Source organism: Microchirus variegatus (genome assembly GCF_963457635.1).
Source record: "Microchirus variegatus genome assembly, chromosome: 19".
Lineage (NCBI taxonomy): Eukaryota > Metazoa > Chordata > Actinopteri > Pleuronectiformes > Soleidae > Microchirus > Microchirus variegatus.
Genome location: NC_139820.1, coordinates 4,792,790 through 4,806,919, shown reverse-complemented (window position 1 = coordinate 4,806,919; position 14,130 = coordinate 4,792,790). Strand labels below are relative to the sequence as shown.

The following is a 14,130-nucleotide window of genomic DNA, read 5'->3' as shown; positions in this document are numbered from 1 at the left end:
ATTCAGACGTAATTCACGTAAATTTCCGATCCAACTGTAGACGGATCCGATCCGCCTTTGCTTTAATGTTGTCTGCTGAAAAGTGACTGCTAGCTGGCTGCAAAAAGCAGAACGGAGTCGTGCCTCACTGAGATGTGGAGTAATGATGCATGCCTCCGTTTCGGGAGATCCGTTCCGCTTTTTGCAGTCAGCTAGCAGGCGAGCATTATTGACCAGAAGTTACGAAAATCAGCTTCGCAACCTCCTGCAGCCGACGTAATCCCAGCCGTCACAATAATCATGATAATAATAGTAAAGCAAACAGAGCATCCATATGGGAATAGTATCGGTATCGGCAGATATCTAAATTCAGGGATCGGATCGGACGTGAAAAAAAAAACAGATTTAGGGATGCAGACTGGTATTCTGTGTTTTTTTTGACTTGGGGACAGATGGGACAGCTTTTTTTTTTTCTTTCCCCCCAAAACCCTAAGCTCCTGCTGTTTGAGAAATGAGTGTGAAGCTGGACAGCAAAGGATGTTTGGGACAAATCATGTGCAAAACCACACTGTTTATTTGACTCATGCAGGTGCTGAGGAAATCAGGGCCGAGTCACTGTTTCAACAACCTTTGTTGTTTTTGTTTTGCCTGGTTTTAAGGATTATTGTGACCTGTTTAATACAGAGCAGAACGATGATGTGGAAAGAAGATGTTCTCCTGGAGAGTTTCATGGGAAACGGAACAGAACAAGATGTTTAAATGTTTTATACTATCGCAGTACCCATTCAGTAATTGAATATTTCAATATTTGAACACTCTGAAGCTCTGCACAGGTCCAGGGTCAACACCTACTGTCACTTAAGATTGTCCAATTATCCTATTCGTAATGTTTTTGGAAGGAAGCCAGAGTTCCCAGAGAGAATCCATGCAAACTCTACACAGAAGGACCCTCGGTGGAACCCTGGATTCAAACCAGTGACCTTCATTCTGTGAGGCAACTGACAACAACAGGTGAACGAATGATGACAGGTAAACGAATGATTAGGACAGTTGAACGAATGACGACAGGTGAAAGAATGATGAGGACAGGTGAATGATGACCACAGGTGAATGATGACGACAGGTGAACATATGATGACGACAGTTGAACGAATGACGATGACAAGTGAACGAATGAAGATTATAGTTGAACGAATGACGACAGGTGAACAAATGATGACGACAGGTGAACGAATGATGAGGACAGGTGAACATATGATGACGACAGTTGAACGAATGATGAGGACAGGTGAATGAATGATGAAGACAGGTGAATGATGACGACAGGTGAATGAAGAGGACAGGTGAAAGATAATGAGGACAGGTGGAAGATAATGAGGACAGGTGAATGATGATGAAGACAGGTGAATGAAGAGGACAGGTGAATGATAATGAGGACAGGTGAATGATAATGAGGACAGGTGAATGATGATGAGGACAGGTGAATGATGATGAGGACAGGTGAATGATGATGAGGACAGGTGAATGAAGAGGACAGGTGAATGATAATGAGGACAGTTGAATGAAGAGGACAGGTGAATGAATGATGAGGACAGGTGAATGAAGAGGACAGGTGAATGATAATGAGGACAGGTGAATGATAAAGAGGACAGGTGAATGAAGAGGACAGGTGAATGAATGATGAGGACAGGTGAATTGGCGTTAATTCAGGTCCCTGAGTGAGTGAGAAAGTTAAAACATTGGTGACCTTTGACCCATGTTGACTGATACATTGTGTGTTTACATATTAAATCAAACACAATTAATGTGAGTTTTGTGTCCCTTTGTCCTTTTTGCAAAAAACCCCCCAAAAAACTAAGTAACTTTGAAACAAGCTACTTTTTTTTACTTAAATTTTTTACACCATTACTTTTACTTGTACTTAAGTAAACACTTTTATCAAATAGTTGTACTTCTTACTTGAGTGGAATATTTCAGTACTGTTTTGATTAAGTGTGTGTGTGTGTGTGTTATATATATTTTAAACATCTTTATTTATCACTTATTTCAAAAATATACACAGTAGCAGTGCAGTAATGACAAAAACAACAGTCATTGGAAAAACAAATGATACAGAAAATAAATAATACGTAAATAAAAAGGAAATAAAAACATGCCAGGGATCACGAGCAAAGAAAAAGTATATTTAATTAAATATATGGAAGTGGGAGCACAGTCGATATTGACTTGAATAACTCCAATTCTTTCATTAAAAAAAAAAAAAAAAAAAAAAAGGTTTCATTTTGGCTGGATGTAAAATTATAATGAGATTAACGAAATAAAATTATTTTTCAACTGAATGTCTCTCCTTAAAATAACAAAAAGCACATTCTGTTTGAGGAGCTTGATTTCGGGCTCTGACCTGTGTGACAGGAACAGCGGCGGTGACGTAGCACGGCAGCCTCGCCGCACCAACAGTGCATTGTGGGTTCAACCCAAGATGGCTGCGCCCTTGCCGAAGTGCTGAAGAAGTGCCTCTCCGGAGATATCCTCGGGACTGCGTGGGGTTTCCGCGAGTTCTGTGTCACCGATTCCGCTCCGAGGGACGCCGGTTTGCAGGAGGACACCACGCGAGCCCACGTACCGACATTTGCGGCCGGTGCTTCGCGCGGCTGTGGCAGACTGTCCGTGTGAAGATGGGCCTCGTCTCCAGCCCCTTCCCATAGCGAAGAGCCGTGGGGAGAGGAGCCGCAGATTCCCCTGCAAACACGCGCCCGTCCAGCTCGGATTTGACGGCTTTGACATCTTGTACAGGCTCTGGACGCTGCCCTACAACTTTCTGACCAGGATAGTCTGCGCGACCGTGTCTGTCATCGTCCGGAGGCGGAGAGGTTCCCCAGCCCGTGTAGAGAATCCCACAGCACCGAGGTCTGTCTCTGCTACTATCGCTGTCTACTACCGCCATTTCTGGCACGTCTGCCCCGTCTCACGAACCCTGTCCTCCCGCTCAGGTTGTGTCCACACATGGACGCAGTAAAAGCTTTAAAGAGCGCTCGGTGTTTACACGCTGCTGCGCTCACTTTACACAGAGCTGTCACGTTAGCCGCGCTAGCTCGGCTAACGGTGAGCTAGCTGCTAGCCGGCGTCGAGGCTGAAGTCTGGGCGAACACAGACACACGCAGACCGTGTTTAAATCCGTATAAGAGCCACATATGTACACATTTAAACCCCCTCTGGCTGTGTTTATGTCGTGACATCGTCCAGGTGATGCTCACGCTCAGGATAGAATGACAACAACCTGTGTGAACTCAGTTAGCCTGTTAGCTCACAGGTGAGTGTGTTGTTGTTTTCATACAAACAACAATGAAGGATTACCCATTAACATTGCCTAAAAGTCCAGTGTGCACTGTTAAACTGGGTTTATCGGCTGAAATTATTAGGATATTAGTGTGTTTGTAGAGTTTATTATTTAGGTTCATGACTATTTGTGAGATATTGAAAAGGTACCAATCAATGATTGATTGCATTTAAAAGAATCTAATCTTAATCCTTGAGAATATGTTGTGCAACTGTTATCACAAGGTAGCAGCGACAGCAACAATTTAATTGATTGACTTCATGTGTGTTTGCAGAAGTGATTCACTTTAAGAGGTTTTTTTGCTCTTGCACAAGTGATGACATTTACCAGGGTCTTTGAATGCATCTCATTACCATGCTCTCATTAGCTCAACAATTCACAGTCTTCTGCATAACTTTCTTTAGTTATTTGAGTCACTGCTAGCTTCCTGTACAAAGGAATCTGTCAAAACTATTTTGTATCTTTTTGACTAACTTGAGCTTTCTTCTGCAGGGCCCTGATGAAGATGGACTCAGATTTGATTCATTCGCCGGCCGTGGGCCTCACTGAGGAGGAGGAGGCCGACATGAATGACTGGAAGCTTCCCCTGGCCTTCATGAAGAAACGGCACTTGGAGAAGATCGAGGGCTCCAAGGCTTTGGCGCAGAGCTGGAGGATGAAGGACAGGGTATGTTGACCTTTGCTTATGTGTGTTGAGAAGGTTTCCTGAGCCAAGCTGTGGTTCTCAGGCTTGTTGTTGTTTTAATGCCAGTTCTGAAAAGTCGTTCTTAGCGTACATATTGATTTGTATTTGGAAGATCTGATATCGGTTCATAAAATATTTATATTGATCGTTCAACATATGACATATCCTTGGGTCCTCTGTGCAAATCTAGCAAGACTATTGATATTGATTCAGTCGCCATGGAAACGCGACATGCGTTAATTCGCGCTAACGTCGACGCCGTTAACCGTTAGCTAAGCTAACAGCTGAGTGTGCAGATATGTCCGCACGTCACTTTTCAAATGCTTTGGTGTCGTGATTGAAGCAAAACAACATAACGTCACTGTTGTCTTCTTCCGATGACCAATAAAGAGGGCTTTGCTGTGCTCACAGCACCCTCTGCTGGACGACTGTAAAATGTGTAATGCCGTAAGTGTTTCACTTGATTATAGTGGTCAACATTTTATCCAGTTTGCTGAATTGGTTGATTAAAATCTCTTTTAAAAAACAAACGAAATTGGTATGGAAGCTGAAATGTCAATAAATGACTCGATATCCGAGGAAATCGGCAGAGATTCCCTTCGTTTTGCAGTCTTTATGCTAAGCTAAGCTACGTCGTTGCTGGCTGTAGCTTGTTATTTTCGGCACAGACATGAGTTGTGGTTTGTATCGCTGGCGTCAGCCGTCTGCGGCCAAAAGCACTACAGTGGCGAGTTCACAGAGGTCGCGTGTGGGTTTATGAGCTCGTGGTCGGCCACCTGTAACTGTGGCACCGCAGTTCTCATCATTTCAGTCCATTTAAAAAGAGACAAATCAAAAAGCCCCGGCGCTGCACACTGTGCTTTGAGAGGACATCAGTCTTTAAACAGCCAGGACACAGCGGCAAATTACTGGCTAGCCCTCGTCTTTATTATAGCGCCAGTTCATTTCACTCTGCTGGAGGCTACGCGCGCTACGCTCTGGCGAGAGGAACCTCAAAGCTTTCCCTCATGAGCGGCCACACTGTGTTTCAGCTCTCATAAAGCTGTCGCTTGGTCCGCCGCTGTGCTACCAACCGTGATTATTTTTGCCTCGTGGCTATGATGGCCGGTGCCGTGTAGTCGTACATAACGCTGACAACGCCTGGCCCCGGTTTGTAGAAATCCACCCACCAAATGAAAATTTAACACCTCGTCGCTGTTTGGACATCAGTGGAATTACGCCGCGGAGACTGCTGAGGTGTCGCGCTTCAGGGAAATGTTGAATAAGAGAACATCATTAAGCGTCAGGCAGCTATTGATTCAGTGCGGTGAAGGGGCGGGTGTGGAGGGGGGGGGGGGCGGGTCTGGAATGGGCTTTCCTGTCAGAAAGTCCAGCTAAATTGACTTTCATTCTTCATGAGTCTTTTGCAGTCATTTGCACACGCAGAAGAAGAATGTGTCCTTTCACATTTCTGAGTCCAGGAAGCTTTGTGGTTCTCGCGCAGGAAGAATTTAGCTTCAAACGGAACAGACGTTTGGTAAAAATCTATCTTTCGTACCGCAGCATTGTTGCGTTCTTTCTTTTTCGCTCGTTCGCGGGGCGATCTCGCAAGAACGCTTGCCTTGCAGTCGTGTTTCTGCTGATTTCAGCTGATGGACGGTATCTGCAGCAGTGGAGATATCGAGCGAGTCGGATGCGTGTGAAGCCTTAAGCCTGGTGAGGGGAGCACGCAGGCAGCGCGAGGCTCAGAGAGCGGCCTGAAAATGATGCTCCGTACTGTGGGAAATCAGAGGACACACACACACACACACAGTCTGGTTGCTGTTAAATTGACTTACGTTAATCTCCTGACTATGATTTATGCCGTGTTTCCACCACGGTACAGTTTTTTGTTTTTCTGTTGCCCAATCAGCTGACCATACCGTACCATTTTACTTTCCACTAGGGAAGGGTGCTGAAAATGGAATAGTTGGGCCTGGTTATTGTGGTACTGATCCAAATGGAAACACAAAGCGAACCTTTCCAACTTGGCCGAATCTCTGCTTTAGCCATAGCTTAACCGTACTACCAACCAACCAACACTAACGCACTTTAACTCACGTTAGCGCACATTAGCGCATGGCGCGTTTCCATGACCACTGGAAGGGAAAAGACCCGCGTGACGCCATGTTTACGTGACTCCGGAACAGTACACATGTACGCTGGTGCGTTAAAGCACGTTAACGTTGACGCCGTTAAAGGCCGTTGACGCGTTAACATTTGTCAGCACTAATTAAAATGTAAGAATTTGCATCATGAGGACTTTTTTTGTCCCCATAAGGTAGACTCATCCCCATAATTTGACTGTTTAAACAGATTTAGGTCCCCACAACATGAGAAATTAGCCCTCAACTTCAACTTCTCCATGAGGACTATTGGTCCTGACAAGGTCATAAAGAGCTAACAAACACACACCAGATAAAGACAGGAGGGAGAGGGAGGCTGTATAGTTACAAGGCTCATTGGTCGAAATGCTGTATTTATTACCCAGTTGGCCCAGTGACAGCTATATTGTGTGTGTGTGTGCTTGCTCCATCTGTTCAGTACAGTCACGATAACAGTTTTTTTCCCCAGATAAAATGTAAACGTGCTCCTCTTTACGTTGTAGAGTCCAAGGTTTCTGCTCAATGAAGAGCTGCGCTCAGTGCTAGAGATAGACGCTGATGACTCACCGTTTTCTCAATCCCATTTTAAATCAGATTATTTTCGAATTATTTTTTATCCAACGGAAGGAAAAAAAAGGCTAAAAATAATTGACATCACTTGTCTGAGAACCCGATTAACTTCTGTTGACCTTCACTGGAGAATTGCCAGAATGGGCAAGGTCACGCTGTTTTCACAGTGGTCATTTTGACCCGTCGCAGTAAGAGAAGTGCAGCAATCGCAGATAAACAGTCGGCCACAGTCGTGTGTCTATTAACAACCAATAACAGGACCTTGAGCTTGACGCAGCTAAATAGAATTCAGCCTCTTTCATTCCTGTTTTTTTCTTCTGTTCGGTGAAAAATAAGGTATGCTTTTAGACGGTGTTTTTTTCAGAGATGGAGGATCGTTTGTAGGGGCCACTCCAGGCATATTTCAGAGGGTCAGTATGGGCTGAGAGAACTTGGATTCCATCCATAACTGTGCTCTAACTGCAGCAGCAGCTTTTTCTCCTGTGGAAGCTGCAGAAATTAGCCTGTGAGAATGAAAACAAATGGGTTTAGGCAACGCTGGTTGGCCCTCACCTTTAAAGTAGCAGTGCAGCTTTGGAGTCATTGTGATTTATTAAACGTCTTCTTGTGGGGGAGATTGGGGGCCACCGACCTGGAGTCCTCAGAATCAGGAGGTCTCGCGAAAAACATGAATTGCTTCACGGCACTACACGGGTACCGCCTATAAGATCAAGGCAGTGATAGCGATACTGATAGTAAACATCACACTTAGGATTGTGGTCCGTCCCTTGGCGGTCGGGCCTTGCTATATTAGATTCTTGGGTGCACTTTTGGATTTATAATCCAAACGCCAAATGCTCACTTCCTGCTCAATGCTAATGCTGCTAACTCCTAGCTGAACTAGCTTGCTAATGCATCACTCCATGCATGATAAAATGTCCTGACTTATTTGCAGTAGATTTGGGGAAATTTTTAATCCATTTAAAACCTTTGGGATAAGAATCTATGCGATAACCCCTGACCTTGAGCTTGCAAGCGTGGGCTTTTGATGCCAGGTGCCTGGGCCTCAATGGGACTTGCTTCACCTTGGGTTAGGGGCCTATCTTCCTGGTTGTCCCTTGGGACCAGGGGAGTAGTGAAAACCTTGGCCTGCCTGTTTTTTGGGGTGTTCTTGGTGGGCTCCACTCTGGCCCTATGCCAGAGCTGGGTAGGGCTTGGATTTTCTTTGTTTGTTTTTATATCTCTACTCTTGTAAATTGGTGTCTTTTCTCTCTCTCGAGCACCTGTCTTTTTTGTTTGTCTGCCAAAAAAGACCAAACAGAAGCAGAGTGACAACAAAAAAACAACAACTTAAATTTATAGACTTGATAAAAGTAAAACATGAGCTTCAGTGTTCGGATTAAGAACTGGATTAATCAAGGTGTGTGATCTGCATCTGTTATATCAGTGAGTCCGCTACATTAACATTTTTTTTTAACATCACAGAGGCTCGTTTTCTCTTTTATCCGATAAAAAAGCCCCTGACTGACAGAACCCGAGGGCTTTGAACGTCGTACTGACCTGTTTTTCCAGCTGGATGTCAAGTGACCTACCTTGCATGCAGAGAAACCTTTCTTTCACAGTTCACCGTGGAGCCGTGAGCAGTGAGACGCCAGAGATTTTTGACGCAAAACCTGATGCAAACTTTATGTCCGGCCCTTCTGAGTCGAGCGCTGTTGTCTGTTTACAAACCCTGCCACCGTCTCCGTCTCCCTCCGATGACCATTTGTCCCAACTTGACATCCTGTCAGACAAAGACGTGGCTCTGCTAAAGGCTTATTTGGGGATTTTTGTGTGTGCTGTTTGTCGAGTGTGAAGGTGGATCAGCATCGATTTTACCTGTCAATAATAAATGGGCAGGAGTACGTGCAGCCCTCGTAACGTACAAGTTGACAAGACGTACAATGTGATTTGTGTCGAGATGACTGAGGGAAATTGCAGCGTTCTACTACTGGACTGGAAAGAGTCACTGGCTTTGTTGTTTTTATGTCTGTTATCTTTGGTATTTTGGTTTAAATTGTGTCATGGAAAGTTGGTGTTATTTATTGGCAATGAGTTTAAAGTTTCAGTGTGTGAAATATAACGTAGAGTCTTGAAGTTTCACGATGCAGCCGGACGTCCCTCAACCCACCCTGGCCTTCCAAATGTGTTGGAGAACCTACCCTACGGTTCATAAGTTTGGGGTCTAGAACGTCATCATGATCGACATTTTATTTTAGCATTTTCTGACGTTTTATGGCCCAAATGATCTATCGATTAATAGTGAAAATTAAAAATAGTCTGTCACGGGGCAAATGGAGTTCAAATTTTGTATGGCTTTGTTCAAAACATCGATTATCCGATTCCTCTTTGTATCCGATCGACCCTCATGTGGAGGAAACAGCAGTAGAAGATGGATGAATGTCCAATATTGATTAATAAAATCAATCTTTTAATGAGTGTGTCATTTCTTGCATCCTCTGTAGAAATCTTGCAAGACCTGACTACGATAGTCTCGCGTGACCATGAGCAGTTTGCTATGGTGAAGCAAACGGCTAACAGCTAAGCTAACTGCTAAGTCTGCACATTTGTTCTTTATTACCACCTGTGGCGTACAACCAGACAGACTTCCAGCCTTGTTGTCGTCTACAAGCTCTTTGATTCTTCAGCTTCTTAAATTCTTTTTTCGTTTTTTTTGCAACGTAACACAAATAAATCAGTAAAACGGAATAATTTTGACATTTCGACAACATCAATTTGAGGTTTGGGGAAACAACGATGAACATGTTATGACTTTTTTATGCACCAAACAACTAATTGATTAATCCAGAAAATAATGAATTCGGTTTTGGACTCCGTGAGGACTAAAGTTAGTGACACATGCGCATGTTAACCCACCTCCTTTTGAAATGTCTCTCACATCCTTCCCTGGATGCCTTCACACATGCACTGCCTGCTGTGTGTTTTGACTGAGGATTAATGAAATCAATAAGTCATCAATACCCGAGCTCATTGTAATAATGTGGAAATGAGACAGGTGGTCTGTGCTGCTTTATCTTCTGCATCGTTAGTTGTTTTCAATCAATGTATGCAGCTCATTAAGCAGCACACGGGCCCCAGAGTCACGGCTGTGGCCAAAGAAAACATGTTTGCAAAGTACAGTACCAAATATATATGTACATAAAAAAAATCAATTTTAGTGATGTTATTCCTTTGTTGAATTATGGCGTTAAGTTCACGATCAATGATTCTTTCACTCTTGTGGATAGGGATTAGAAGATATTGACAGACTATGTTTATCAGTACTTTAATGGTTCTCCTATTGGTTTATTTTTTTTTTCATTGTGAGAAAAAGGCCAGCATTCTGAGATTATCAAAATTCTGAGGGAAAATAAACACAAATTGTGAGATTAAACTGAGAATTCTGAGGAAAAAAATCTGAAATATCCTAGATTAATGTCAGAATTTAAAAGAAAAAAAAATCTCTGCGATTGTCAGAATTTTGAGCAAAACACCCAAAGTCTGAGATTAAAGTTAGAATTTGCAGAAATAAAACACAAATTGTGAGATTAAACTCAGAATTCTGAGGAAAAAAATCGGAAATATCCTCGATTAATGTCAGAATAATAAAAAACAAAAAGCCAAAATATCTGAGATTAATGTCAGAATTTTGAGAGAAAAATAAGCCGAAATATTGTGATATAATCTATTATTAATATCATAATTTTGAGAAAAATACCCAAAGTCTGAGATTTAAGTTAGAATTTGCAGAAATAAAACACAAATTCTGAGATAAAACTCAAAATGTTGAGAAAAAATTGCCAAAATCTGAGATTTAAGTCAGAATTCTGAGGCCCTAATCCTCTTCTGTATTTTTGTTGCCTTTTGAGTTTGAGAATTTGTAATTTCTCTAATTTGTTTCCCAGATTTCTGTCTTTAATCACATGATTCTTAAAGAAAGTCAGAATTCTGCCAAAGAAGGTTACTTCTTTTACTTTGTCTTGTCCCTTTTGGTTTGGACCAATAGAAATAAAGAGAAGTGTAGGATTATTCACTGTAGCTGCTACAATTAAACCAAAATGTGACAAATTTGACTTAATTTTATTAATTCAATTTGAAAGGGGCAGGTTATTGTAACACTACATCCATGAACGAATGAATGACATATTCATCTATTTTCTGAATAGCAGTTATAATGATTGAATCATTCATGAACCGACGGCTCATCATTTAAATGACTAACGGTTACCGTTAACTCATGTTTGCTTAATTCAGCTGATAATCTCATTCTGGATTCATCACATACCTGATACCTGTGCTACGAGCTAGGCTGTCTGTGACACTGTGATTTTTAAAGTCTGAATGTGAGACGCTTTAGCTAAATGTTTGATAAGATTGGCTGGTTTTACCGCCGTAACAAGCAAAAACTCTTCTTAAACCTGAGGCGACGACGATTATCCGCAGCAATTCTGCTGAAATATAACCAGACTTTTGAACGTTAAACATTCTCTATTGCGACTCAGTCGGCGCTGGTCTTTGTCGGGGGGAGGGGGGCTCTTTTTTAATATTAGGTTTTTGGTAACAATCCCTAATTGTGGCTTACACACAAAGTTTGTTGCATCCTCAAACAAAACAAGCTCATTAGTTGTAATGATTCGATTCGTCTCCGTCTCTGTTTATGCCTTTAATTTCCTCTTTGTATCTTTGTAATTAGTGGGAGGATAATAATGCTGATGGCTGTTATCTGGAATTAGGATGAATGAGCTTTTGTAGATTTAAAGCCGTGGTTCTCGCACTGTGGTACGTGCACCACCAGTGGTACGTGCACCACCAGTGGTTACGCGAGGTGCTACGCAATCTAATTTCTCTATACAAGTATACGAAGTATGTGTGAGGAACAGGAGGAGCAAATTATCTTATTGGGAATTTTAAAAAGTGTATATTTTTTAGCGATTCGCACATTAACGCGTTAGCGGTCGCCAACGTTAATGCACGTTAACACATGACGCTTTTCCCTAACGACTGACAAAAAAGACGAGCGTGACGTCATGTTTACGTTCCATGGCAGTTGAGTCCAGGCACCGCTTACCAGTGAGCTCCTTTAGCTGTGTTAGCTCCTTTAGCTCCTTTAGCGCCGTTGGCGTGCCTACAGCCGAACTGAAGCGGTCTGTTTATTAAACGAAAAGAGCAGCGCTACAAATAACCAGCCATAGGGCCATAATAGACAGATTTTAAAATTCGAGAGTCACAGAAACGCATCATGCGTTAGCGTTGATGCCGTTAATCGCCGTTAACGTGCCAAGCACTAATATTTTTTATAGATTTTCCTTGTCCGCTCTTCTTTTCTTGGAAGTGCCCAACACTCGAGCGAGCTGTGACACAACCGTAGGTGATCAATGGTCTACTCTACACCATTTTATGGCCCTTTTATTTATCGCGGTCCCGAACTAATGAAATAAATGTGTGCCATTGATCGACGCAGTTAGCAGAGCTGGGTTGGGGGGGTCTGTACTGGAGTCTTTAGAGATCCCCGGAGGGAAAAAAGGCTGGGAAGTCCCCGGGCGTCCTGTGCACTTATTAATGTGAGGAGGACGGCAACCAATTATGTGCAGAGCGCACACACACATTCTCGTGCAGCATACTTACTGCGGACCCTCATGGACGTAACCTATTCCCTAGCCCCTTACCCTAACCATCCCAACTAAGCGCCTAAAGGGTTAGGGTTAGTACGGCTTAGTTCAAAACATCAACCCTAACCCCAGTCCTTTAAAGTTGTGAGAACTCGCTTTCTCTTAAACGTCTTTTGGTCCTCGTCTTGGACTAGAAACTAGAACAATATTTACGCTGTGCACATTACAGATGTATAATCACGAAAAACGGAAGAAAGAAAGGGGAATACGGTATGTTTCTTTACGTTCAAGTTTCATGCCGTCGCGGTAAGCAATCTCCAAACACAAGACAAACAACGCCAGCGCAAGAGAGATGTGGGAATATAGCGTTATCGTAAAGTACTCGCTCTCTACACGGAAACGCTAGGTCTGAGATTTGAAATGTTCAAAAAATAGCATATTAGATCTAAAACGGCGTTTCCGTGTGGACGGTCCCCGACTTCCATTAATTTCAACAGCTTAACTATAACCAGTTCATGTCTAACCCTAACCTGGATCGTTTTGGTCAGTGTTTATGCCAGAAAATGTGACCATAATGACCGTAATCTTGATTCCATATGAGACGAGGCACAGCAGTGATATTGTATACTGTTTTTCTGACTCTGGCTTCCGATCCTCGTCCACCCGACTCCTCCCCATCGCCTCGCTTAATGAGATTATTGGAAATCCATGAGGATCAGAGCATACCTGTATTAAAATCTCATTTAGTTTTCGGCTTCCCTCTCTGATTAACACTAATGGTCAAATTAAGAGTCTGGAGCCTCCTGTTTGATCATGATCTCCTTTATCCAGTTATGGGTCAAAAGGTGCCTTCATCATCGGAATCCCCTGGAGTCTCTGCTCCTCCATCAGCTTTCACTCTTTTGCTCATAATTGTCTGCCTCAATATTTTTTCTTCGTGGATGCACTTTGAATTACAGCCCTGCTGTTTCTCTTTGTTTTTTAAGAAAAAGCTGGAGCGGTCTTTTTGTTTTCGTTATCCACTGATGAAACTCTGCCCTTTTGTTAATTATTAAAAGTTATTTAAAGCTGAGCCTGAGGCGGCAAATAAACTTTTTTGGGGGGGTACCTCAACAGTTTGAAACTATTTTCAAGACCCTTTTCGTCAATTAACTTTTAAGATAATTCCAGTTTTACCTGGAACTTATTTGTTTAATCTTTCTCTAAATCTTCTTTCCATCCATTTTTGTCAGATATCATTTTTTAGCGTTTGTAATTTATCTTGAACCTTAGTCAGTTGGTTTGTATGTTTTACGTTAACATATTTATTTTCCTTTTTAGCTGGTTTAATTGGAACGAAACAACCAATTAACCGTGTTAATATAGTCTCCCCCACGAGTTTGGTAGCATGAGGATGTTATTGATCCCTCTACTGATATTGAGAATTATTAATATTTTGGCTCATACTTCTTTGTACCTCAACATCAAGTGACTTGTCGTGTCGGCGTCATTTTTGGACTGCTGGGAATCAGAAAATGTGCGCCAACTTTGCTAGCATTAATTTTCTGATACTACATACTTCTGGTACACATCGACAACACACGATCTGTCAAAGGTTGGTACGGTTCCGTCTTTTTATTCACACAGAACCGACGTTTTGGGAGGCCTAAAACACTATTTTTGGAAAATGGGCCAAGACTTCATTGATTGTTTACAATCAATACGCAACTTTGGGAAACCTATAGCCCCGATATCCCCTCTTTCTTTGTCGTCGTCAGTGTTTGGTCTATTCACTTGACATGGGTTTCTTCTTTAAGTCTCTGTCGTTCT

General features: G+C 42.5%; 1 protein-coding gene across 2 annotated transcripts in view; it reads left to right on the top strand.

Moving 5' to 3' along the window:
* Positions 1-2,574: 2,574 nt before the first annotated feature.
* Positions 2,575-14,130, top strand: part of rptor (regulatory associated protein of MTOR, complex 1) — a 198,889-nt gene continuing 187,333 nt past the window's right edge. For both annotated transcript variants that reach the window (XM_083905920.1, XM_083905919.1), the window contains exons 1-2: positions 2,575-2,886; positions 3,809-3,983. In XM_083905920.1, coding sequence (XP_083762046.1) covers positions 3,816-3,983 — 168 coding nt within the window. In that variant the 5' untranslated portion in view covers positions 2,575-2,886; positions 3,809-3,815. The remainder of the gene's footprint in view (positions 2,887-3,808; positions 3,984-14,130) is intronic.